At 44.1% G+C, this 26,624-nt stretch overlaps 1 protein-coding gene across 6 annotated transcripts in view; it reads right to left on the bottom strand.

The window, feature by feature from the left end:
• LOC118679325 (WASH complex subunit 2A-like) overlaps positions 1-22,430 on the bottom strand; it is a 72,153-nt gene extending 49,723 nt beyond the window's left edge. For 5 of the 6 annotated variants that reach the window (XM_036355922.1, XM_036355924.1, XM_036355925.1 and 2 more), the window contains exons 1-8: positions 22,298-22,430; positions 22,078-22,200; positions 21,217-21,381; positions 12,808-12,870; positions 9,626-9,799; positions 5,314-5,407; positions 4,261-4,322; positions 2,708-2,755 (exon numbers count right to left, since the gene is read on the bottom strand). In XM_036355922.1, coding sequence (XP_036211815.1) covers positions 2,708-2,755; positions 4,261-4,322; positions 5,314-5,407; positions 9,626-9,799; positions 12,808-12,870; positions 21,217-21,381; positions 22,078-22,200; positions 22,298-22,300 — 732 coding nt within the window. In that variant the 5' untranslated portion in view covers positions 22,301-22,430. The remainder of the gene's footprint in view (positions 1-2,707; positions 2,756-4,260; positions 4,323-5,313; positions 5,408-9,625; positions 9,800-12,807; positions 12,871-21,216; positions 21,382-22,077; positions 22,201-22,297) is intronic. The other variant, XM_036355923.1, reaches the window with a different exon arrangement.
• Between the last annotated feature and the right edge of the window lie 4,194 nt (positions 22,431-26,624).

Here is a 26,624-nt window from a genome sequence, read left to right as displayed (position 1 = left end):
TGTGGCACACAAAAATAGTCCACTTTTAACAATACGAACAAATGGTAAGCCAATGCTTTTAATCACTATATTGTATTGTTTGAAAAACTGTCTGAATTTACAGATCTTAACAGCAAATTCCACAGAGAAATATTTGAGTTATTAAAGGAGATTAGCCACATACAACTGGGAAAATACAAGTACCAACCAATAAGTACTAAATCCTTCAATTGACAGCTGAAAATTTTTATAAACAAGTATTTCCCACCCTGGCCAGTGATGGTCCAAGGTTAGCGCATCAGCCCCCTAATCCAGAGCACGTACATGGGTTACAACACAGGTTCAATTCCTAGCCCTCCCTTGTCAGGGAGCGGGCAGGAGGCAACCAATCAACATCTTTCTTTCTCTTTCTTTCTCTCTCTCTCCTTTCTTCCTTTCTCCCTCCCTCCCCCCTTCCCTACATCCTTCCACTCTCTCTAAAAATCAATGAGCCTTAGCCGTTTGGCTCAGTGGATAGAGAGTCGGCCTGCAGACAAAAGGGCACCAGGTTCGATTCCCGTCAAGGGCACATACTTCAGTTGCAGGCTTCTCCCCGGCCCAGGCCCTGGTCAGGGCTCATGCAGGAGGCAACCAATCGATGTGTTTCTCTCACATTGATGTTTCTCTCTGTCTTTCTCTCTCCCTAAAAAAATCAATGGAAAAATATCCCCGGGTGAGTATTAACAAAAAATAAATATTTCCCAATTAGGAAACAAATGCAAATTGAGACAATCTCTATATACCACCGTACATATATCATAGTAGCAGAACTCGTAACCCTTGTGCTGAGGAGATTGTAGGAAAATCATTATGCAGGATCTGTAACTTGGAATGTCCATCAGATTGTAAATATCAACAGTCTTTAGTATAATTCTACACAACCTTATGCCTAAGAAAGCAATTCACATAAGCAAAGGAGCTTTCTGTATGAAATACTGAATAAATCATTATCTCAAAAATAAAATCCTAAAAATAAGCCATTTTCCATATACATTTAGAGACCATGACAGCATCATATATTAGTGTGCTTAAAAATACAGTTTAGCCTGACTGACGTGGCTCAGTGGTTGAGCATCTACCTATGAACCATGATTCAATTTCCGGTCAGGGCACATGCCCAGGTTGCAGGCTCAATCACCAGTGTGGGGCATGCAGGAGGCAGCCGATCAATGAGTCTCTCTAAATCATTGATGTTTCTATCTCTCTCTCCCTCTTTCTTCCTCTCTGAAATCAATAATAAAAATACATTTTAAAAGAACAACAGAAGTTTAGCCTGGCCTGAGTGGCTCAGCTGGTTGAGTGCCATCCTGTGCACAAGACTACTGGTTTGATTCCAAGTCAGGGCACATACCTGGGTATGGAACCCAACCAATCCATGTCTCTCTTAATGGGTGCTTCTCTCTGTCTGTCTGTCTGTCTGTCTCTCTCTCCTTTCTCTAAGCATGTCCTCGGGTGTAGATTAAAAAACTTACACACACATATACAGGGGTGGGCAAAAATAGGTTGACAGTTTTGAGTACATGAAACACATCTATATATATAAAAGCCTAAGCGACCTTTATGACCAGACAACCGGCCAGTAGCTATGATGCACGCTGACCACCAGGGGGCAGATGCTCAATGCAGGAGCTGCCCCCTGGTGGTTAGTGCACTCCCACAGCCAACCTCCTCCGGTCTCTCCCCCAGGCCGGCCAACCTCCTACAGGCCCCCCCCCCCCCCTCAGCCCTGGCCAGTGGCTGATTGGCCCTGATTGTTGGCCAGGCTAAGGGACCCCACCCGTGCACAAATTTGTGCACTGGGCCTCTAGTAGTTAATAAAGCTCTTATAATAATCATAACCTGCATGTCTTTTCCCATACAAACTATAAACCTAGTTTTGCCAACTTCTGTATATAGAAGTTTACAAAGCAAATTACAAAGACTATTTAAAGTGACAAGTACAAGGAAAAACTTATATTAATATGAAGTAGCAGAAAATAAATTATGTATATATGACAAAAAGAATACATCCTTAGTAGGATACAAAAAAAATTTTTTTTCTTTTTCTTTTTTTAATCCTCACCCGAGGATATTTTTCCATTGATTTTTAGAGAGAGTGGGAGAGGGGAAAACAGAGAGAAACATCAATGTGAGAGAAGCACATCGATTGGTTGCTTCCTGCAGGAGCCCTACCAAGGCCCAGGCCAGGGAGCAGCCTGCAACTGAAATACGTGCCCTTGACCTGAATTGAACCCACGACCCTTCAGTCTGCAGGCCGACACTCTATCCACTGAGCCAAACCGGCTAGGGCAGGATATAAAAAATTAAGACAATGATATTAACACAGTAAGATTAGAAGATTCTTTTGAGCCTTATTGTTACTGCTATACTGTCTCAAATTTTAAAATGGAGAGAGAGATTCAGTTTGGGTAACTGGGGCTATCTTTTAGAGGTTCTGCTTCCCAATTCTGTTTTTTGCTTCTTTTTTTTTCCTGAGAAAAATTAAGATAAAACTATAAAGTAAAATATATAAATATGCATACATATGTATGGAAGTAGCTTAAAAACATGAAATTATTGAAGGAAAATTAGTTGTAAAAATGAATAAATCCTTATTTTCTCATAAGTCATTCAAAAGTAATTTTAGTACTTAGTTAGTATGCTTCAATTAACTTCTAAAAGTAAAATCACTTTAATATGTGAGCCTTACCTGGGTTTGATCATTGTCACTATGATTGGCAAAATCTTCCTCTGACTCCTTTAGGGGGAAAAAGGCTTTGTTGTTAATAGAGGTTTTACTTAGAAGCACAGAAGTAATTTCGGGGCTAAGTCTTTGGGGCTCCTCAACACTCAGTCTCTACTGATACTAGTCACCTGAGCATCAAGGTTTACATGAGGTGGATAGCTGACAATATTGTGTAGGGCTATTCCAGGCAATATGTAATTTTTTGTGGTTAATTAAAACATCTCTAACAATTTGTTCATGTCCATCTGCACTATCCACTGGATTTAAAGTAAGAGTTGCATATTTAATTAACTAAATTATCCAAAATTGGTTTGTGTTATTTTACTTTTTATACGCCATTCTCTAGATTCCCTTCTAAATAGGATAACTACTTCATCAGGCCCAAGAAGGGAACACCAGTGTTTGCCACCAGCAATTAAGTAAAGGCTTGCATTGATAGCTAAAAGCAAAGGATTCAGCTCCGGGCCATCAGTTATGACGAGATTATTTAAGAAAAGCTCATTTCCCACTGTTAGGTGTTCTGTTCGAAGGGCTGGCTGAAGGAGGGCAGGGGAAGAGGATGAGAGAAAAGAGGAGAGACAAGTATATGCATACAACGCTGTCTCCTTCTAGAAATCTACGCTCAGACATCTCTAGCCTTTGCAATAACGGATGTTCTGTCTAAAGGAACAGAACCAGATACAACAGTGGTCAAGATCCACAGACCCTGAGGTTCTAGAGCAGAGTCAGGTTACACACTGGATATGAAGATGCTAGTGGCAACAACACAGCTAACTCTAAGCATTACTCTGGTCTAGAGGTTTTATAATAAAGGTTTCAATAATGTACATTTTTCCTAAAATTATTCAAAGATAAAACTTACTCAAAGACCGTATGTCAGAAAGAGATCCCACCAAAATATCTAAGCTGCCCTTTCAAAATTTCCTATATAATAAAAGGCTAATATGCAAATCGAGCAAATGGCAGAATGAACGGTTGCTATGATGCACACTGACCACTAGGGGGCAGACACTCAATGGAGGAGCTGCCCCTGGTGGTCGTGTGCTCCCACAGGGGGAGTACCACTCAGCCAGAAGCCCTGAGCTGGGCTCATGGCTGGCAAAGGCAGCGGCAGTGGTGGGAGCCTTTCCCGCTCTGTAGCAGTGATAAGGATGTCCGACTGCCCCCAAAGGCTCCTGGACTGGGAAAGGGCGCAGGCTGAGCTGAGGGGCGCACCCCCACCCCCCAAGTGCACGAATTTCGTGCACTGGGCCTCTAGTATTAGTATAAAGAGGATTTGGTGGGGAGGTGAAGGGAGAGAAGTGGTAAAAGGGATAAAAGCAGTTTTCCTTGTTTTTGTTCACAAGACAAAAATGAAATCCAATCCCAAGGAAAAAACTTCACAATATGGCTTCTCTCACTGTTGAAAGGTTTATGAAGACATACTGCTAATTCACAAACATGTTATTTACTTAGCCTGCTAAACACACCCTAAGTCTCCTGCCAATCATGACCTGGACACACTGAACAGTCCTTACCTCTTCTTCATTCTCTTCTTCGCTGTCCACAATGCTGCCACGATTGCTGCCTACTGAACCTTCTGTTTAAAAGAAAGATAAGGTTATCACAAATATTCATAAGAAAATGTGCTTAGTTTCTTTTCAAAATCACAAACCACCATATAGCAGCATCACAGAAATGCTTATAAAACTAGCTATATTGCCCTAACCGGTTTGGCTCAGTGGATAGAGTGTCAGCCTGCGGACTGAAAGGTCCCAGGTTCGATTCCGGTTAAGGGCAGACATGTACCTTGGTTGTGGGCACATCTCCAGTAGGAGGTGTGCAGGAGGCAGCTGATCGATGTTTCTAACTCTCTATCCCTCTCCCTTCCTCTCTGTAAAAAATCAATAAAATATATTTTAAAAAAACAAAAAAACAAAAAACTAGCTATACCATTAACTGGAATTAAAAGTATCTTATAGTGAGGAATGAAATATTTATATAGCCTCAAAGTATCTCCCCACAAGATACTTATTAATTACAAAAAAAATTATGAAAATAAAGAAAAAAACTAGCCTGTACTCTTCAAAGATGTCATGGTTATAAAAAGCAAAGCAAAGTTTTTTGTTTTTTTGTGTGTTTTTTTTGTTTTTTACAACTAAATGCAGCGAGCAACCCTGGATCCAAATCAGAGGAAAGAAGTGACATAGAGAACATCATGGGGACAACTAGTAAAACATGCACGTGACCAAGGATTAGCTAATAGTATTATGTCCACTGAAATGTCCTGACTTTGCTCCTGATAGTGTGGCTGTATAAGAGAATGTCCTGTTCTTAGAAAATATACACAGAATTATCAGAAGTGATAGCGATAATGTCTGCTTGCTATCTCTCAAACAGGTTCAGAAAAAAACAGTATGTATATACATAAAGACAAAACAAATGTGGCAAAATGTTAACAACTGGTAAAGCTGTGTGATATGTGAGAGTTCTGGTACTATTCTTACAACATTAACGTAAAGTTTGAAATTATTTTAAAATAAAATGATAGAAATGTTAAAAGTAACTAAAGTATTTGGTGCAAAGAATACCTTCACTGGATAGTTCTCCAAGACCTACGTCTTCTTGCTCCATGAACAGCTTTGACCCAATTAAATAAGGTAAAGGACGATCAATGTACAGATCCTGTGAATAATAATAGAAAATAAGCCATTAAAGCCCTGACCGGTTGCTCAGTGGTTAGAGTGCCATTCTGCGCACTGAAGGGTCACAGGTTTGATGCCTGGTCAAAGGTATGTACCTGGGTTGCAGGTTCGATCCCCAACCCTGGTTGGGTGTGTGCGGGAGGCAATCAATCGATGTGCCTCTCTCACATTAATGTTTCTCTCTCTCCTTTCCACTCTCTCTCTAAACCAGTGGTTCTCAACTTTCCTAACGCTGCGACCCTTTAATACAGTTCCTCATGTTGTGGTGACCCCCAACCATAAAATTATTTTTGTTGCTACTTCCTAACTGTAATTTTGCTACTGTTATGAATCGTAATGTAAATATCTGATATGCAGGATGTATTTTCATGGTTACAAATTGAACATAATTAAAGCACAGTGATTAATCACAAAAACAATATGTAATTATATATGTGTTTTCCGATGGTCTTAGGCGACCCCTGTGAAAGGGTTGTTCAACCCCCAAAGGGGTCGCGACCCAGAGGTTGAGAACTGCTGCTCTAAAAAAATCAATGAAAAAATATCCTTGGGTGAGGATTAACAGCAGCAACAAAAAAAGCAGCATTGGTAAGCAAGAAATCAACCTTTTATATTTTTATTGATTTCAGAGAGGAAGGGAGAGGAAGATAGATAGAAACATCAATGATGAGAGAGAATCCTTGATCAGCTGCTCCCCTACTGGGGATCAAGCCTGCAACCCAGGCATGTGCCCTCAACCAGAATCAAACCTGGGACCCTCCAGTCTGCAGGCCAACGGTCTATCCACTGAGCCAAACCAACTAGGGCTCAACCAATCGATCTTGAGAATCCTCAATAAGAGCCCTACATCTGGAGAGAAGCACACTGAGGAAATCACCCAAATGGTTTTCAATGACTACTAGAGGCCCAATGCACAAATTCATGCACCAGTGGGGTCCCTCAACCTAGCCTGCGGGATCAGGCCGAAACTAACTCTCCGATATCCCCCGAGGGGTCTTGGATTGCGAGAGGACGCAGGCCAGGCCAAGGGATACCACCAGTGCACTATTGGGGCCGGGGAGGGACATGGGAGGTTGGCCAGCCAGGGAGAGACCATGGGAGGGATCCAGGGCATGTCCGGCCCATCTTGCTCAGTCCCAATAGGCCAGACCCCAGCAGCAAGCTAACCTCCTGGTCTACTATCTGCCCCCCTCGTGGTCAGTGCACATCATTGCAAGCAGCTGAGCGGCCTTAGCAAATCATTAGCATATTATGCTTTGACTGGTTGAATGATTGACTGGACATTTAGCATATTGGGCTTTTATTATATAGGACTAGAGGCCCGGTGCACAAAAATTTGTGCATTCGGGGGGGGGGGTGTCCCTCAGCCCGGCCTGTGCCCTCTCTCAGTCTGGGACCCCTCGGGGGATGACCACCTGCTGGCTGAGGCCTGCTCCCCGGGGGACTGGGCCTAAGATGGCAATCAGACATCCCTCTGGCAGCCTGGGAGCCCTCGGGGGATGTCCACTTGCCAGCGGGGAGCAGACCTAAGCTGCAGTCAGACATCCTTAGCGCTGCTGAGGAGGCGGGAGAGGCTCCCACCACCACCGCTGTACTGGCAGCCATCAGCCTGGCTTGTGGCTGAGCAGAGCTCCCACATGTGGGAGCGCACTGACCACCAGAGGGCAGCTCCTGCATTGAGCATCTGCCTCCTGGTGGTCAGTGTGTGTCATAGTGACCAGTCATTCCCAGTCTTTCTGCTGTTAGGGTCAGTTTGCATATTACCCTTTTACTATATAGGATAGAGGCCTGGTGCGCAGGTGGGGGCCGGCTGGTTTGCCCTGAATGGTGTCCTGGATCAGGGTGGGGGTCCCACTGGGGTGCCTGGCCAGCCTGGGTGAGGGGCTGATGGCTGTTTTCAGGCTGCTTGCACCCCCTTTAGGGTGAGGGTCCCCTCTGGGTTGCCTGGCCAGCCTGGATAAGGGGCTGATGGCTGTTTTCAGGCTGCCCGCACCCCCTTCAGGGTGGGGGTCCCCACTGGGGTGCCTGGCCAGCTTGGATGAGGGGCTGAGGGCTGTTTTCAGGCGGGCCAAGCCTGCAACTGAAGCTCCCAGTCTCTTTTTTTCTTTTTTTTTTTATTCTGGGATTTATTTACCTTCTGTAATTGAAACTTTGTTGTGGCTCCAGCTCCGAGGCCGGCTAGCTGAAAGCAGGTATCTGGGGTTTGTTTAGCTTCTATAATTGCAACATTGTTGCTTAGACTGGAGCTCAGAGCTGGGCTGCGGCAGTTGGGGAACCTTGGCTTCCTCCATCACTGGAGCAAGCAAACCTCCTGCTCGCTTCAGCTGCCTGGCTGCCAGCCGCCATCTTTGTTGGCAGTTAATTTGCATATCGCCCTGATTAGCCAATGGGAAGCACAGCGGAGGTATGGTTAATTACCATGTTTGTCTATTATTAGATAGGATGAGAAGGTAGGTAGGTATGTCTCAGTTTTAGGGAGGAAGTATGGACAAACAGGTCACAAACAAGGCACAAAGGGACTCGAGGCCTCCTTCACACTTCATCAAAGAGCCAAGGAGAAGGCTGGGGGAGAGCACATGAAGCATGGCTAGAGGGAAAAAAAGAACAACAAATATGCAAATATCTATAGTCAACATAATGAACATACGTCTAAGATGGATGTGAACCTATCTGGGAGGAAAAAAAAAACTTAGAAGAGAATAATAATATCCCCCAGATATTATACACTCTGTATAACTCAGAAAAGTGAAGCTGGTAAAATAAGACCAGATGATAAAACGTCAGAATGAAATGAAGGAGACAGTGTACATAATAATATATACTGGAGACCCACCCATCACACACATTAACAATTTAAGAACAAGAAGGCACTCCACCCCTAGGACATCCTCACATCTCCACTGCAGGAGGAAAAGCTGACTTGTCCTCTGAGAGGTATGGCCGTTGGCCATGATATCTCTTCCTATGAAAAGACCCAGGGATGAGGGAGAAAGAATAGTTCTGATGCTCCACACACAAAAAGTTTAGGAAGATTAACGTAAAGGGTAAAGATACAACAGCAACCAATTCAGTGAAAAGAAAAGAAAGTGATAATTGGGCCCTAGGCAGTTTGGCTCAGTGGATAGCGTGTCGGCCTGTGAACTGAAAGGTCCCAGGTTCAATTCTGGTCAAGGGCATATGCACGGGTTGCGGGTTTAATCCCTAGTAGGGGGCGTGCAGGAGGCAGCCAATCAATGATTCTCTCTCATCACTGATGTTTTTTTTTCTCTCTCTCTCCCCCTTTCCCTTCCTCTCTGAAATTAAAATAAAAATTTAAAAAAAGAAAGTGATAATTGGGGAAACTGTTCGCTGACTTAGGAGGCCTTCCCAAGTCCTCCTGTGTGGGACTTTGAACTAATAGTGTGGTTAGGGAATACATTTCCCAGGGTCCATTGCTAACTTCTAAATCCCGACAGTAAGAAAACAAGAATCAGCCCTGACTTGGTATGACACTAAGCTCAAACTGAAAGAGAAAAGTGCAGCTAAATGAATGACAAGAGAAGAGTTTCGTTTTGCAGCATTTCAATTCGTAAGACACTTGCTTATCACAAGGACTCTCAAAAGCAATATAGCAACTTTTTGTGTTTACTTGAGCCTTCTGATATTACCCAGTTGTCTCCTTTGACAAACTCAGAGAAAGTAATGGCAAAGCACTAAACACCTATTGGGCTAACAGTCTGCTCATGGGCATGCAGTTTTATTCATAATGGCCAGAATCTGAAAACAACCCAAATGCCTTTCAACACTTCTGCAGTCTCCCTTAGCACAAGCTACAGAATTCAGGATCGCAAGAATCTCTACCTTTCATGATCCTTCTTCTCATTCTTCAAAACACAATTCAAGTCTCTTCTTTACCCTAACTTTCCCAGCATAGAAATCAGTTCTCTCTCACGGCACTTATGATGGTGACTCTCATTAATGTCTCCTCTAGTCTGGTAATGCTGTAATAAGGACCCTGCGAGGAGAAACCATGCCCTGAAACTTCGTATCCCCTAACGTGGCATGCTGCCTTGTACGCAGGTAAGTGCTCAATCAATGCTCTTGTAAAGCAAGTTTTCCTGATGGAGTCGATACAAGAACGCTGAGTCACATGCTCACTTGCTCAAGTATCCAAAACACAACAGGTGCAACAATAAGTATTTGAACTGCATGTCTTTACCTTTGGTTCAAGGATCAGTTCCACCCGGTCATTAGCATCATCTTCTTCAGAGTCTGAGTTTCCTGCTTTAATATCTAGTTGCTCAAATGCACTGTCCAATACTTGTAAACCGTAGTTCACAGCCTCCCGAACTTTAGGAATCAGATCTATTTCTTTCTGTTCCCGGGTCTTCTCCTACAAAAAAATACCATTCAGCATGGATCTTCAATATATTGATTCCATCGTAATAAAACACTATGAATGTTCTCTAAAGCCTAGACTCATGCTCCAAAAAAAATCTTCATTCGAAAGGCTGACGTAATGCTACCAAAAGGCAGATTCTGAGGAATGCCTTGACACTGACTTCGGAGTAAGTTTTAAACCTCAAGTTTGTCACTTTTAGGACAGGGATCGAAGTACCTATGGCCTCAGGGCTCCAGATTCATCATCTATGAAAACAAAAGCCCTACTGTGTGATGGTTCAGCAAGACAAGTTAGGTGAAAGCACACTAACAGTTAATGGCACACCACAAGCCCTCAAATGGCACTTCGCTTCCCTGGTGTGAAGGGCCTAGACTTAGCATCACCGTAACTGCATCCTACTAACCTTGGTCAATGGTCCTTTGGACAATTTAGGAGTAAAGACCTGAAAGAAAATACTCCACCCAGAGGTGTCATTTTTCAATGACAATTAAAAATAATAATAATGCCCAGCCAGGGTGGCTCAGTGGTTGAGCATTAAGGTATGAACCAGGAGGTAGAGGTTGGACTCCTGGTCAGGGCACATGCCTGAGTTGTGGGCTCCATCCACAGTAAGGGGCGTGAGGAGGCAGCCGATAAATGATTCTCTCTCATCCTTGATGTTGCTATCTCTCCTCTCCCTTTCTCTGAAATCAATAAAAATATATTTAAAAATAAGAATAATAATAATTGGACAAAGGCAGTTACTTTAACAAATTTGTTTCAAACCCCGAGAGGGTCAGTTTCGTCTCTCATTTACCCTGTTTCACATCCTAGAACCAGCTCCCCCACCCGCCCTGAAGTCTGTAAGCACCAACCTGCTGAAAACAGTTCAGTCTCCATTTCCTACAGTAGCAGCTCCCAATGACCATTCCCTCATACACTCAACTATGTCACCAATTTTGAGAAATATTGGGGGGAAAAATGCAGTGTCATTTCCCCTCTTCACAAATATTCTAGAAGACGATACATAATTATAGAAAGAACCAAAACATACAGCATTGTTTTGAGGGCCAAAGGGAAAACCCTATGAGAACTGACATTTTGATCTAAATATGGAAGTGTTTCTGATTTAGCTTTTTGTTTTGGCTGCACCTTTCTTCCACTCTGGTATGCTTGGTGCTAGTAAATGGTTGACTCTGTACTAAGGGTGTGAACATATGTTTGTGACATAAATATAGTGTCGCTGGCCAGTGTTCTAAGTGGTTAGAGCATCGGCCCATGCACCAAAGGATCTCGGGTTTGATTCCCAGTCAAGGGCACATACCTGGCTTGCAGGTTTGGTCCCTAGCCCAGTCAGGAGGCAACCAATCAATGTGTCTCTCTTACATCAATGTTTCTCTCCCTCTCCTCCCCACCATCCCCCGCCACCACTCTCTCTAAAAAAATCAATGGGAAAAAATATCCTCAGGTGACGCTTAACAAAAAAATAAAATTAAAAATAGTTCACTAAATACCTTCACTTTAAAACTGAGCCCTGTCTTGGTGGAACTGGATACTATTGCACTTAAAGAGTTAGCAAATCCTTGAGTACTATTAAAACAGTTCTATTAAAAGTAGTACTAGTAAAGGCTTGTTTATTTAAAACAAGGCTGAGAACTGTAGCTGGTTTCTAATATCCTTTCCCGGTCCAACAGTTTCATATGCTACAAGTCACAGTTACTGATAAAGCAGAAAATGATCTATATTTTCTAAATAAGTTAGAGCTGATTCAAAACGCCTCCCATAATAAACTCGGTCACACTGCACTGTGCTTTCCTGAGTGGGAGGAGAAGGGTACAACTTCTCTCAGAGGGCCAGCGTCTAGGCCAGCCGTGGGCAAACTACGGCCCGCGGGCCGGATCCGGCCCGTTTGAAATGAATAAAACTATTGAAAAAAAAGACCATACCCTTTTATGTAATGATGTTTACTTTGAATTTATATTAGTTCACACAAACACTCCATCCATGCTTTTGTTACGGCCCTCCGGTCCAGTTTAAGAACCCACTGTGGCCCTCGAGTCAAAAAGTTTGCCCACCCCTGGTGTAGGCTTTGGCAATGACATGAGGACCCGGGAAGAACACAGGAAGCCAGGGGGCTTATGAAGCCCTCCAGCATCCACCCGCCCCCACCTTTCCTTCCTCCTTTCGGACCTCCAGTATTTTCCACTAAGAGTCCACAAAATACAGCTACATTCCATAACTCAGAACCTTAGCTTGTGGCATTCTTTCTTGCTGAAATGGTCCTAAAACCTGGCTTTTCTTTTCTCAGCCAGCTAACATCTCATCCTTGGTGAGCTCTTTTGCATCTGAACTTCTGAAGCAGCAGTCACGCAGCTCTGACAGGCTACCTCCTGTCACCCCAGCGAAGACTGTAACCTCATAAAGGCAGAGCCTTTCTCCTAGTCACGAGCTCCCTGCAAATCTCCCCGTTAATGGGCGTTCACCCACATGCTGCAGCACTTAGGAGGCGCCGGTGTGGACTAATCCCGCATCACCTTCCCGTTGTTTTTCACTGGCAGGAGTAAGAATCAAAGGAGTCATCTTGACAGGACAGGTAAACAGTCTTCAAAGAACTTACAATCTACAGCCCAGCTTCTGGCCTGCTCCTGGGTAGCCCTCAATGTAAAATGGTTTTTATATTTTTTAAGGGGAGAAGAGAAAGGGAATAGAAGGATGAAAAGAAAAGAGACAAAAAAAAGAGGCAGAGACCAATGAGGCCAGCAAAACCTAAAATATTTACTAACTGGCTCTTTACAGAAAATCTCTGCTGAACTGGGCTCCATTTTAAGCTGGAATGCTGCAACTTTACTATGTATTTTTTAACATACTAAATTTCTGAAATAAAAGACTTCAACTGTTGGCCTGACAGGAGCAGCCTTCCCCATTTCCCCAATATCCACCCCCAACCAGCCAGCTTACAAGTCTCCACTACTTTCGTCTCTAAGCCAGCAACTCCATGGAAGAGCGAGTCATGCAAGTACCTGTTCTGCTTTTTCTGCCTCAGCCTTGAGAACCGGCTCCTCCACTTCTTCATCATATACACGCTAAACATGGAAGCAAGTTCATTTTTAAATGGTTAAAACATCATTTGGAATAAATCACAATGAAAGAACTCAATATACAATAAAAAGGATTAATTCAATATACAATAAACACAAGGAAAAAATTATCATTAAATGGCTGAAGCTACTAGTCAAGGACAAAAAAGCAAAGATCAATGCACCAAAACTAAACTTTAAAAAAAAAAACATAAAATTGATTAGCCGACTGAAACCAAGTTCAATGTCATTGTTGACCAGAGTCACGAAAACCGTAAGATGCCAGTTTTCACACCTTTTTGCTTAACCTAACACTTAGTGTGGACGGGGCAATGATACAGGTAACTCAAATGTGAGGCTATTGAAAATATCAACTAGTAGACATATCTACTAGGTAACATGAGCTTTAACATTTTGAGCAATAGAAATGGCAAAGGTAAAAGTTATAATCATTCTGTTGCTTCAAATAGCTGGTCAATTTTATTGTCCTATTTATATGAAAACAGACAAGCTATGCCACCCACAAATTATTTACCTGCAGGCTAGGCATTTGACTAGCCCATGGGCATGGACACAAAGGCCTCTTCCCCAAAACAGAGCCATCACTCCAGCAACTCACTGTGATTTCCTCTGTTATTTTTACAGTATTTATCCTATATAATAAAAGGATAATATGCAAATTGACCCTAACAGGGGAACAACCTGTCACTATGATGTGCACAGACCACCAGGGGGCAGACACTGAACACAGGAGCTGCCCCCTGGTGGTCAGTATGCTCCCACAGGGGTAGAGCTGCTCAGCCAGAAGCCAGACTCATGGCTGGCGAGCGCAGCGGCAGTGGCGGGAGCCTCTCCCGTCTCCACTGCAGGCGGGCGGTAAGGAGCAAGGGGTCCCGGACCTCGAGAGCCCTGGACTGCAAGAGGAATGTCTGACTGCTGGCTTAGGCCCAATCTCCAGGGCCTTCGAGAGGGCGCAGACCAGGCTGAAGGATCCCTCCTTCCCCTTCCCAGTGCATTAATTTCATGCACCGAGCCTCTAGTTGTCTTATAAACTCCCAAAGTAAAACAAGCTGTTACAAGCAGTGGGGTGATGAAAATGTTCTAGAATTAGATACTGGTAATAGTTACAAAACTTTGTGAATGTACCAAAACCTACTGACTTGCACACTTATTAAAAAAGTGAATTTTATGGAATGTGAATTGTATCTCAATTAAAATTAAAACATCAATATACAGATACATGGAGCCTGGCTGGTGTGGCTCAATGGTTGAGCGTTAACCTATGAACCAGGAGGTCACGGTTCAATTCGCAGTCAGGGGACATGCCAGGTTGTGGGCTCAATCCCCAGTAGGGGGGGTTGTAAGAGGCAGCCAATCAATGGTTCTCTTGGATCATTGATATTTCTCTTTCTCTTCCTCTCTGAAATTAATAAAATTATATAAATAAATAAATATGGAAAAGAGAGATATTTAAAAATATTTTCTCCTCTACCTCCAACCTACCCCTTGGAATAACCAGTTTAAATGTGGTATGTGCTGCCCTAACCGGTTTGGCTCAGTGGATAGAGTGTCGCCCTGCGGACTGAAGGGTCCCAGGTTCGATTCCGGTCAAGGGCATGTACCTTGGTTGCAGGCACATCCCCAGTGGGGGGTGTGCAGGAGGCAGCTGATCGATGTTTCTAACTCTCTATCCCTCTCCCCTCCTCTCTGTAAAAAATCAATAAAATATATTTTAAAAAATAAAATAAAATAAATAAATGTGGTATGTGCTATTCTGTTTCCTGTGGCTCCTACACAAATGCAGACAGACATTCAAACATATTCAGAGTCCTCCCATCCTTCCTTGTTTTAAATAAGCATCCACTCGTACTATACTTAGTTCTCTGCCCCACTTTTTCACTTAATGTTCCCATAAGCCACTTTCTGGGTCAATGCACATAGATTTGACTCAATCTTCATAATATCTGCATAATATTCTATGGTATGAACTCAACCACAATTCGACAGCTCCCTATAGGTGAACATTAAGGAGATTTCCAGTTTTTAGCCTTGTAAACAAACTGCTGTAAACATATGCACACATATATTCTTAGTCCCTGGCCCTTTTATTTCTATAGGTTTTCCAAAATAGGTTTGCCAAGTCCAAGTACAAAACTGTTTTTTAATCTTAGCAGCTCCTTCCAAAGTACTATCCACAAATCTGTGATAACTCCACACTATCACCAATAATATATTCAAGTGCTCATTTCCCAACCCTTTTCCAGCAGATGTTATCTGTCTTTTTAAGATATCTGCTAAGCCTGGCCGGTGTGGCTTAGTGGATGAGTGTCCACCTAGGAACCAAGAGGTCACGGTTCCATTCTCAGGGCTCGATCCTAAGTAGCAGGCCTGCAGAAGGCAGCCAACTGATGATGTTTCTATCTCTCTATCCCTCTCCCTTCCTCTCTCTAAAACCAGTAAGATTTTAAAAGAAAAAAGATATCTGCCAATCTGATAAGACGTTGTTTTTAAATGTCCAGATCAATTCTCAAACATCAAATTTGTAATTCTAAGCAACTCCAATCAAAATACTAATAGTATTTTCTGTGGAACTTAGCAAGGTAATTCTCAAGTTCACATAGGAGAGTAAAAAGCCAAGGACAACCATGAAAATTCTGAATCAAAAAAAAGCCATGGGGCCCTAGCCAGTTTGGCTCAGTGGATAGAGCATCAGCCTGTGGGCCAAAGGGTCCGGGGTTCAGTTCTGGTCAAGGGCACGTACCTTGGTTGCAGGCTCCTCCCTGGCCCATGCCCTGGTCAGGGCACATGCAGAAGGAAACCAATTGATGTGTTTCTCTCACATCGATATTTCTCTCGGTCTTTCCCTCTCTCTTCCACTCTCTCTAAAAATCAATGAAAAAATATCCTCGGGTGAGGATTAAAAAAAGAAAAAGAAGTCCTGGGGACTTGCCCTATTAAGACATTAGAAATCTATGGTATTTAAGATTGTGATACTGGCATATAGCAGATAAACATAATAAAAGACAGAGGCCAGAATTACATGTAAGCCTGATTTTATTTTCACATAAACACATATGCACACACATGCATTAATAGACATAAATCAGTGAGGTCAACCACATAGAAAAAAAACAAGATGAGATCATACTACACGTATGCATTCATACACATTCACACATATGTATTTTCCACGTAAGAACGAAAGGCAGAGATACAAAAGCCCTCACCTAAAATGTTTAAAGTTAAGGAAAAAAATGGGAAGTTGGTGCCTTTGAATCAAATATGGAAAAATATTAAAATCTATTAATGCAGGATGGTGCATATAGTTAGCATCTGTGGTTATCTGTTCTTTTCTAGGCATATGAAGCACTTCACTAAAAATTTTGATTTTGAAGGATTATGAAATAAATTATGACCTATTGTTCTAGAATAAGAAAAATAAAGTTCACAAAAGCCCTACAGATGTGTTAAAATGCTTATAATAAATTAAGAAAAATGAAGTTTACAAACACACACACACACACACACACACGAACAGGGTATTCTAGAAAAGGTTAGAGTTAAAAAGAAAATGAGTAGAAAGAAATATGCCAAATGTCCCATGGTTTGTTCACTGGAGTGGCAAAATTATAGTTGATTTTTTTTAATTTTTTACACTTTAATATTTTTTATTTATGCCAATCTCTTCTACAATGAGTGTTCTTTACTTTTATAACAAGAAAGAAAAGAAAACGTAAAGCCCAATGTCTATATGGGAAATGAATTTGGGATATATACCAAATGCTGAGTGGCTCTGCTCTAGCTGACAAAGTTGCAGATGCTTCTTCAGTTTCCATATCCTTTTTCTAATTGTTCTATAAATAAAATTGGGAAGTAATTTTCACACACAGAAACAAAAAATTAATTTTTGAAACTTTTTTAGAGAGGAAGGGAGAGAGAAAGAGAGAGAAACATCTATCTGTTGCCTCCCATACTCGACAACCTGGGTATGTGTCCTGACCGAGAATCAAACCCACCACCTTCTGGTGTACTGGACAACACTCCAATCAACTGAGCCACACCAGCCCCGGCAAGTAAGTAATTCTTAAAATTGAGACTTTAAGACATGGCAGCTTCAGAATTCAAATCGTGAGAACATTTTCCCTAAAAGGTTGAGGTTCATGCTGAAGTCTGAACAGCACCATCATCCTATCTTTTTCTTGCCTGTCATTAAAAGCTACCTCCCAAGACATCAACAGCCTCAGCTGAAAGCCAACATGACATCTCAGAAACCAACCAGCAAATACATAAAACCCATGGGAAATTTTAGAGTAACCAAGACTGTGCACCTTTGGTCACTAGACACATCAGATAACCAATGCTACCTTCCTTCATTCTACCAGGTGGAACTCACAGGTTCACATGTGTCTTGATCATTTTCAAATCAGTTAGTCATGCCCAGATTTTAAAATATCTTGGGTATTTCCACTCAAAGGATCTTTTCCTCATTTGGGGAGAAGGTAAAAGGTGAAGATGGGGAACTGGAGAAAAGGGGACCAGGGACAGGGGATTTCTGAACAGGCTATACACAGTACCAGTCCTTTTAATGATGTGTTCTCTCATTCACTTAAATATTGACTGAGTCTCTACATATCAGGTCTGTGCTAGGCCCAAGGAATAAAACATTTTGCAAAAATACAGGGCTTGATTCAGTAGAGGAACTGCATATCAATAAATGTAAAATTGGAGAAACCAAGATGGCAGCATAGGTAAACACATGGAATTGCTGCCTCGCACAACCACTTCAAAAATACAACTAAAAGACAAAACGGACATCATCCAGAACCACAGGAAGGCTGGCTGAGTGGAAATTCTACAACTAGAAGGAAAGAGAAAAGCACACTGAGACTCAGAAGCAGTGCGGAAGTAAAGTGCAGAGGTACGGAGACGCACGTAGAAAGGGCAGGCAACTGAGGACGAGGCTGTCTTTTTCAATCGGGAGGGAGTCACAAGCTCCCAACTGCTCCGAACTCCAATTCAGGGCGAGTCTCTGGAGACCCAGACTCATACGGTGAGAAACTGGACTGTCTGGCAGTGGGCGGAACTCGAGGGCGGCTTTCTCTCAGAGATGCTTGCAGCGATGACCGATTAGTGGGACACTGAGACCAGGGGCCCCTTAGAGCAGGGCTGAGGAGCAGCCATAGCTGCTTGCTCCGCACTGTTGATCCCGAGACCCCGTCCCACCCAAGCTGTGCACAGAGGCTTTTACATATGAATGGCCTGGCCCTTTGCAATCTAAAATTACCTAACAAACTACAGCTGAGTCAGAGACACACAGAACTTCCAAGAGAAGGCCCAAGGCCCCCACAGCAGCTTGCATTGCTTCACAGCTGGGCCTCATCTGGGCACCTCCAAATCCCAAACAAAGAAGAGGAATCTGCAGATCTCTCCATAGCTCCTGCTGGGTAGCCTGAGGCAGAGGCTAAATTAGCACCTCCTTAGAGATCCAAGAGCCAGTGTACCCAGTGGTCAGAGTGGGACCACCCAGATTACAACTCCTCAGATCCATACGGGACACACTCAGAGGACAGACTCAGTGAGCACCAAAGCTCCACTGAAGCAAGTCTTGCCCCATAAGAGTGTCTCTAGCACAGAAGTTCTCCCATCATAGACACAGCTGATTCTCACAGCCAATTGGCCTGGAGGTCAATTCCTCTCAGTGATACCAACTACAATCAAGGCTTAACTACAACAAGACTGTGCACACAGCCCACAAAGGGGTGCACCAAGAGTGTCCACCTCAGGTAATTGGGGAGGCTGAGCCACTGGGTCCTACAAGACACCTAGCACAGAAAGCCACCCTATCAACACAGGGAAGCAGCCAAAATGCGGAGACAAAGAAACAGGTCACAAATGACAGAAATGGAGGAAAGCAAACTACTGGATATAGAGTTCAAAACCACACTTATAAGGTTTTTCAAGAATTTTCTAGAAACCGCCGATAAACTTAGTGAGACCCTCAATAAATCTAGTGAGACCCTCGAGGATATGAAAAAGGACCAACTAGAAATTAAGTATACACTGACTGAAATAAAGAATATTATACAGAGATCCAACAGCAGACTAGAGGATCCCAAGAATCAGGTCAAAGATTTGAAGTACTAAGAAGTAAAAAACACCCAACCGGAAAAGTAAAAAGCAAAAAGAATCCAAAAATACGAAGATAGTGTAAGGAGTCTCTGGGACAGCTTCAAGCATACCAATATCAGAATTATAGGGGTGCCAGAAGATGAGAGAGAGCAAAATATTGAAAACCTATTTGAAGAAATAATGACAGAAAACTTTCCCTACCTGGTGAAAGAAATAGACTTACAAGTCCAGGAAGCACAGAGAACCCCAAACAAAAGGAATCCAAAGAGGAACACACCAAGACACATCATAATTAAAATGCCAAGAGCAAAAGACACAGAGAGAATCTTAAAAGCAGCAAAAGAAAAACAGTTAGTTACCTACAAGGGAGTACCCATACGACTGTCAGCTGATTTCTCAACAGAAACTATGCAGGCCAGACGGGAGTGGCAAGAAATATTCAAAGTGATGAATACCAAGAACCTACAACCAAGATTACTTTACCCAGCAAAGCTATCATTCAGAATTGAAGGTCAGATAAAGAGTTTCACAGATAAGAAAAAGCTAAAGGAGTTCATCACCACCAAATCAGTGTTATATAAAATGCTGAAAGGTATTCTTTAAGAAGAGGAAGAAGAAAAAGGTAAAGATAAAAATTATAAACAAGTACATATCTATCAACAAGTGAATCTAAAAATCAAGTGAATAAATAATCTGATGAACAGAATAAACTAGTGAATATAATAGAATCAGGGGCATAGAAAGGGAGTGGACTGACTATTCTTGGGGGGGGAAAGGGGTGTGGGGGATGCGGGAAGAGACTGGACAAAAATCGTGCACCTATGGATGAGGACAGTGGGTGGGGAGTGAGGGCGGAGGGTGGGGTGGGAACTGGGTGGAGGGGAGTAGTGGGGGGTAAAAAGAGGAACAAATGTAATAATCTGAACAATAAATCTTTAATTAAAAAAATAAAATAAAATAAAAATAAATGTAAAATTATAATCTTGGGAAATGCTACTAAAGAAATCATTAACTAACCCCCTCCCCCAAAAAAAGAAGTTATTAACTAGGTCAATTAATGTTTCAAGACAAAATTCCCAAATTAACAAACTAATAATGAAGAATCGTGTTCCTTTCTGGTAACACTGAAGCACTGTTAATTAGCATTTCTCCTCCTTCAGAGTCGTCCCTGGAGCCTGTACTAACAGTACTGATTTCTCTTGCCCTACAAAGGCCTGAATGCTCCTCAGTTTCACTAATTCATAATGCAGTTTGCAACCTTGTCCCTGCCAAAGGTCAATTACTAAAACCCAGAACTGACTTTGAATATCTTTCTAATAAAGCATGAAACCAAATGGCACCATCATGCAAACTAGAGTTATGTCAGGATTTGAGGAAACTATATAAAGAGCCAAATCACTGCCAAATATATTACCAGCCTCTAGATACTTTCAGCCGTACTCTCAACATCATCATGCTCTGCCATGAATGGAAAGAGCAGGTATCACACACATTATAGGGGCCTGGGAAGCAGTTTAAGTTAGCAGTGGCAGCAGGCACATCCAGAGACAAATTCTGGCTGCAGACTGAAACGGGAAGACATAAAGAACTAAGGGCGATGGACAGATGGATGGGAAACAGGGAATCCAAGAAGTGAACAGTAATGCAGAACTATTACACACACACAAAAAACACCTTCAAAAACAAAAATGTAGCACTTAACAGAAACTCAATAAATATACAGATAAAATTACACCTGGTGTACAGCTCAGTAATCTGTTTAGGGTTGATTCTGTGTCACAGGTTCAGCAATCATTAATAAAATGTTAGTTGAAAGTATTCCAGTGGACACATGCATGCCTTTAATATAATTTATCTGAACATAATGGAACATTCTATAACTATAGTCACATGCTGGTGGCCAGACAATCAGACCAGGTGCATGGCCCTCTTTACAGAATAAGCCAAAACAAGGCTTGAGTGCCACACAATTCAGCACAACTGCGGGCCACTCTCAAAACTAAAAAGGGATGAAAAGGCTACAATATGAGGAAATTTTATAATTACATTTTTTAAAGGCTTAAAAAGATGTATTGATTTTTTTAAAAGACATTAATCCTAGAGAAAGAAGCTTAAAGTACCAAGAACCACCACTTGCCTCAAAATTTAGGAAACTAATAATAGATGTCTTGCTACCCCAGAAAGCATTAGCATTTACAAGTCTGACGCAGCGACGCAACTCACATTCTCAATGAACTGGGTGTTAGACAGCATAAGGAAGTCATTGAAGACGTTATGCAGGCGACAGTCTGTGGCTTTAGTTTCCCGAATTAGTCCATCCACTTGTTTCTTGATTTCATGGGTCCTAGAGATAGTCTGCTGTGAAAATTCCTGTAGAAACTGTAGTAACTATTCAAAATATAAACGTACAGAAGTGTCAATATGATATGCATCTACTTTTTTGTCTCAAAACAAAAAAACCCTTCCCTGTCACCCTTGTGTGCGCGCTGGCATGTACAGGGAGGCCGGTTTTGTCCGGCGAAGGCCAAGTGGCATCGAAAAGCACTTAGAAAGCTCATCAAACCCCTGGCAAGCAGACAGTGGGCACGTGCTGTTTGTGTTCTGTAGGGATTTTACAGTCCTCTTTGGTTGTCATTCTACAGGGATCACGGACAAAGGGTAAAATAACCAATCGCTACTTTTTCCTCTGCGACTCTGGAGTCAGTTCTGAGCCTGAAGAACCAACCACTCAAGGATGACCTGGTGCTGGCCTGCCCAGCGCCCCGGTCCGGTCCGGCCCAGCAAGGAGCCGGCGCACCGGTGCCACCGCCGTCCCCGGGGCAGGGCGGGCATCCGCCCCTTCAGCAGGAGAAGCCGGGCCGGCCACGTCCGAGGGGCAGCACCAAGCCCGCCCTCTCCTGACGCCTGGGCCCTGCCCGGGTGGGTTTCCGAGCGCAGGAGGCATGGGGTTAAGACCGGCGGCAGCGGGAAGGACTGGGTGCAGGGAGAAGCGGGGTCCAGCCCTCCCGCTCGCAGGCCAGGCGTCCCCCCAGGCGGCCGCCTCCCCTGCGGTCCCTCCCGGCCGGCCCGGGGCCCGCTTCTCACGCCCGCGTCGGCCGCCAGCGACCAGGTCTGGCCGCTCCTGCGGATCTCCTCCACCGACCAGGGCCGCTGCCACGCGGGCGCGGGCTCGGGCGCCCGCTCCTGCCCGGGCGCCGTCGGGTTCATCTGCAGCGGAAGGACAAGCAGAGGCTGAGCTCGGGCGGCGGCGGCCTGGCCCGCCCGGCCCGACCCGCCCCGCCCGCCGGGCCCACGCAGCCCTCACCATCCCCGCAGTGCGCCCCGGGGCCACGACCGCACACACGGCGCCCGCCCAGGCCCGCAGGTTCCGGAAGCCGAGCCCCCAGCCCCGCGTCCTCCACACGTGACCGGTCTCATGTGCCCTGGACTCACGTGACCGGGCCCTCACGTGACTGGACGTGCGGCGCGGGCGCCGGAATGGAGCTGGGGCGGCCGCTGGACGGAGAATTAGGCGGCTGGAGGCTGTGCCGGGCCGGGCGAGCTCTTCGGCGGGAGGGCCCAGGCGGCGCGGTTTCCACCCTAGAGCTCGCCGCCAGCCCCTCGTTCCGAAGGAGGGTGAGTGGAGCCGGGCCGCGGGCTTGAGACGGGGATGCGGGCAGGGGGAGGGTGCCCCCTTGCGGCCAGCACACAGGCGCCCAGTAAATGGGGAGTAACCCACCTAGCTGACCCTCGCCAGGCTTTTTTTTTTTTTTTTTAAATATATTTTTTAATTAATTTCAGAGAAGAAGGGAGAGGGAGAAGGGAGAGAGAGAAACATGAATGGGCTAACTCCTGCACACCCCCTACTGGGGATGGAGCCCACAACCCGGGCATGTGCCCCTGGCCGGAACCAACCTGGGACCCTTCAGCCTGCAGGCCTACGCTCTATCCATTGAGCCAAACCAGCCAGGGCCCCTGCCAGGCTTTTGATGGCATGGGTTTCAGCTCACTGCGCAGGACCTGCTTAAAACCCTTTATGTTAGGTCTGATCAATAATGGAATGGATATCTCCCCTCCCCCTGGGAAACTGACCTTTAGATCCTTTCCCAGGCGGCATTCCCTTTCACTTGGACCGCATTCCATTTGCTAAGATTAGTAATTTTCCCCTGGGGACTTGCCCTGGATCCCGACCGCCCAGAGAATTCCCAGCTGAAAAAGCCTGTGGAGTCCTTTAAAACCTCCGACTCCTCGTCCCTGGGTGCTTGGGCCATTTGGGGGCTCAAGCCATCTGTTTTCCAGATCATCTAATAAATTCATAATTTTTTACCACTTTCGGCCTGCGTGTACCTCTTTTAGTGACCCAAACACTTGACTCTCTGGGCTTTGCACTCAGATTCAAGTCCAGTCTAATCATATGACAGGCAAAACCCTTTATAATCTGATTCCTGGCTGCGAATCCATCTTCAGCTCAGTCAGTGGTCTGGCCATCCTTTCTCACAATTATTTGACATTTCGCTGCTGAGTCCTTCCAGTGACAGACCCACTTACTTTTAATATAATCAATTTTTAGAGAGAGAGGGAGAGATTGCAACATTGATCGGCTGCCTCCAGGATGGAGCCTGCTACCTGGTTATGTGCCCTGCACCAGAGGATGCCCAACCAATGGAGCCACACAGGCCACCACTAGATCAACTTACTTTTAAAAATAAAGATCCCAATATCTTTCCATTCCTGTGTGCCCAGTGGCCAGTAATTTAACCTCAAGTATTTTTTCCTCAGTAAAAGCTATGATATTTGCTGGCTCTAATTGTTGTTGTTTTCTGATCTGTTCTCCTAAGGATAGATTGGGAAAATAGATTTAAACCAGATGCCCCGAGGTGTCTTTGGTTAAGGAAGACACGGTGTTGTGATTTATTGGCTGGCTGCTAATTCCTCAGTTGTTCCAGCCATTTGTTCAGCTATTTGTCTCGGCTTCCACATTCCACTTGCCAAGGAATTTTCCTAGTCTCTTACTAACCTGCCTCAGTAGCACAGGTGCTGCCATTAGGAACTGAAATTGTTTTAATGCTGTTAAACATTAAAACAGAAGCCAAATGATTGCTTCTGTTTTCCTCTATGTCTGCCTCTAAATGTCCAGGGATTTTTGTGATTGCTAATGATTTAGATAATTGAATAGCGTCTAAAAGCTCTAAAACATAAGAACTGGCCCTGGCCAGGTGGCTCAGTTGGTTGGAGCATCACATCGTACACTATATGGTTGCAGGTTCAATTCCTACTCAGGACACATACCTAGATTGCAGCTGATCTCCAGTCCTGAGTGCATGCAGGAGGAAACTGATCCATGTCTCTCTCTTTCTCCCCTCCCCCCTTCCTCTCTCTGAAATCAATAAGCATATCCTCAGGTGAGGATTTAAAAAAAGCACACACTAAATATAAGAACTGTGGGGTTTTTAATTTTATCTTTTATTGAGACGAGGTCACGAATCCTCTGTACTTCCCTATTATACCAAAGGCATACCTGCTGTCAGTATAAATGTTAGCCACTTACCTCTGACCAAACTGCAAGTTCCAATTAGTGCATAGAACTTTCCTTTTGAGCAGAAGTTGCCTGAGGCATTGAACTGTCCTCGATGGTTTATTTAAAGAGATAATTACAGTCTGCTTGATAGTGGCCTGTCTCAACTTTTAGGTAAGAACCACAAGTAAACTAAACTAATTCAGGCTTTTTAAGACTTATTTCCTGTAAGTCAATTTGAGGAGTTAATAGGTCTGTTAATGGCAGGCAGTCTTGAGGGGTTTCTCAAGGACACAGGAAGGGGAGTAGCAGGGTTCAGAGCATTACAGTGAGCAATAGTCACAGTAGATGACAGACGACAATAAAGAATTCTGCAGGAAGGAGGTCAGTCTGCTAGCAGAGAAGTGATGATTATCATGAGAGTTAAGTGAGGCTTCCATCTTGCCTCCCTTAAGGGAATTAACCAACTTCTAAAAAACATCAAGAAGGACATGAATTTGGTGCAAAAGACCTGGCTTTCCAACCAACTCAGACAATTTCTTTAGCAATAAAACAGATAATATCTTTACCTCAAATAAGAAAGCATATAAAAGCTATTTATGAAAATATAAACCTTTAAAAGATTGAGATATTGGTATAGATCCATTGAGCTTATAGCAAGGCAAAATCAAAGAAAACATGATTTTTCAAAAAGTACAAGATCATGACATAAAATCTTGGGAATCATCTCTTGATTAAAGCCAACTGTAAACATAGTCCTATATAATAAAAGCCTAATATGCCAAGTGTTTAGTAGTCCAGTTGGCTGTTCAACCAATCAAAGCCGATCAGGACTGAGCAAGACAGGCCAGACACGCCCTGGAGCCCTCCCTTGCTCCCTCCCCGGCTGGCCAACCTCCCACATCCCTCCCTGGCCCGATGGTGCACCAGTGGGGTCCCTCAGCCTGGCCTGTGCCCTCTCAAAATCTGGGACCCCTCAGGGGATGTTGGAGAGCTGATTTCATCCCCACGGCATAATGACTGGTTGCTATTACACGCACTGACCACCAGGGGGCAGACGCTCAATGCAGGAGCTGCCCCCTGGTGGTCAGTGCACTCCCACAGGGGGAGCGCTGCTCAGCCAGAAGCCCAGCTCACAGCTGGTGAGCTCATTGGTGGTGGTGGGAGCCTCTCCTGCCTCCACGGCAGTGCTAAGAATGTCCAGTGGGGAGGAGGCCTAAGCCATCTGTCAGAAATCCCACGAGGGCTTCCGGGCTGCGAGAGGGCACAGGCTGGGCTGAGAACCCCCTGAGTGCACGAATTTTCTGCACGGGCCTCTAGTATAATAATAATAAGGCTTCCACAGAATGAGGCACATAAAGTGGGGAGCCCATTATTACCTCTTCTACTTGCTGTAGTAGATTGCAATGGCCACAATAACTCTCATACAGGGAGGGAGGCCTTTGGCCACTAGCTCTAATTATTGACTATATGTCTAATGGGCCTACATTGGCTTCCAGGTCATTGAGTCAAGACACCTAAGGCATTTCCCTCTCTCTCATGGACAAAAAGGAAAAAGGGCAATTGATAATTAAGATGTCCTAAAGCAGGAGGATCATAAAGACTGACTTTTTATTTCATTGAAGGCTTCCTGGGATTCCCCTGTCCATGTGAGGGGCCCTTTCTCTTCATCCTTGAGAAGGGAGCATAAAGGCTGAGACATGACAGAAAAATTAGGAATCCAGTTCCTACAATAACTTGCCAAACCTAAGAATCCTCTGAGTTGCCTTTTAGCCTTCAGAATCAGAAAGGTTAAAGTGCCCTAAATCCTATGGAAATCCAATAGGAGACCTTTATTAGTAACTAAATGTCCCAGATATTTAACCCAAGTTTTACAGAACTGAAGTTTCTCTGTAGATTCCTCATGTCTCTATTTTGCTAGCTCACAAAGGAGGTGGAGGCTCTCTTGAAGGGATGCTTCCTCAGAGAGTAAGCAGAGGAGGAGGTCATTCACGTATTTTAAAAGAGCAGACTGGTTGCCCAGCCAGTGTGACTCAGTAGTCAAGCGTCAACCCATGAACCAAGAAGCCACGGTTCCATTCCCGGTCAGGGCACATACCTGGTTTGAGGGCTTGTTCCTCAGTAGGTTGCATGCAGG

Source organism: Myotis myotis, unplaced genomic scaffold (genome assembly GCF_014108235.1).
Source record: "Myotis myotis isolate mMyoMyo1 unplaced genomic scaffold, mMyoMyo1.p scaffold_m19_p_24, whole genome shotgun sequence".
Lineage (NCBI taxonomy): Eukaryota > Metazoa > Chordata > Mammalia > Chiroptera > Vespertilionidae > Myotis > Myotis myotis.
Note: the sequence above shows the minus strand (reverse complement) of the source record. Positions and strands in the feature narration are given on the sequence as shown.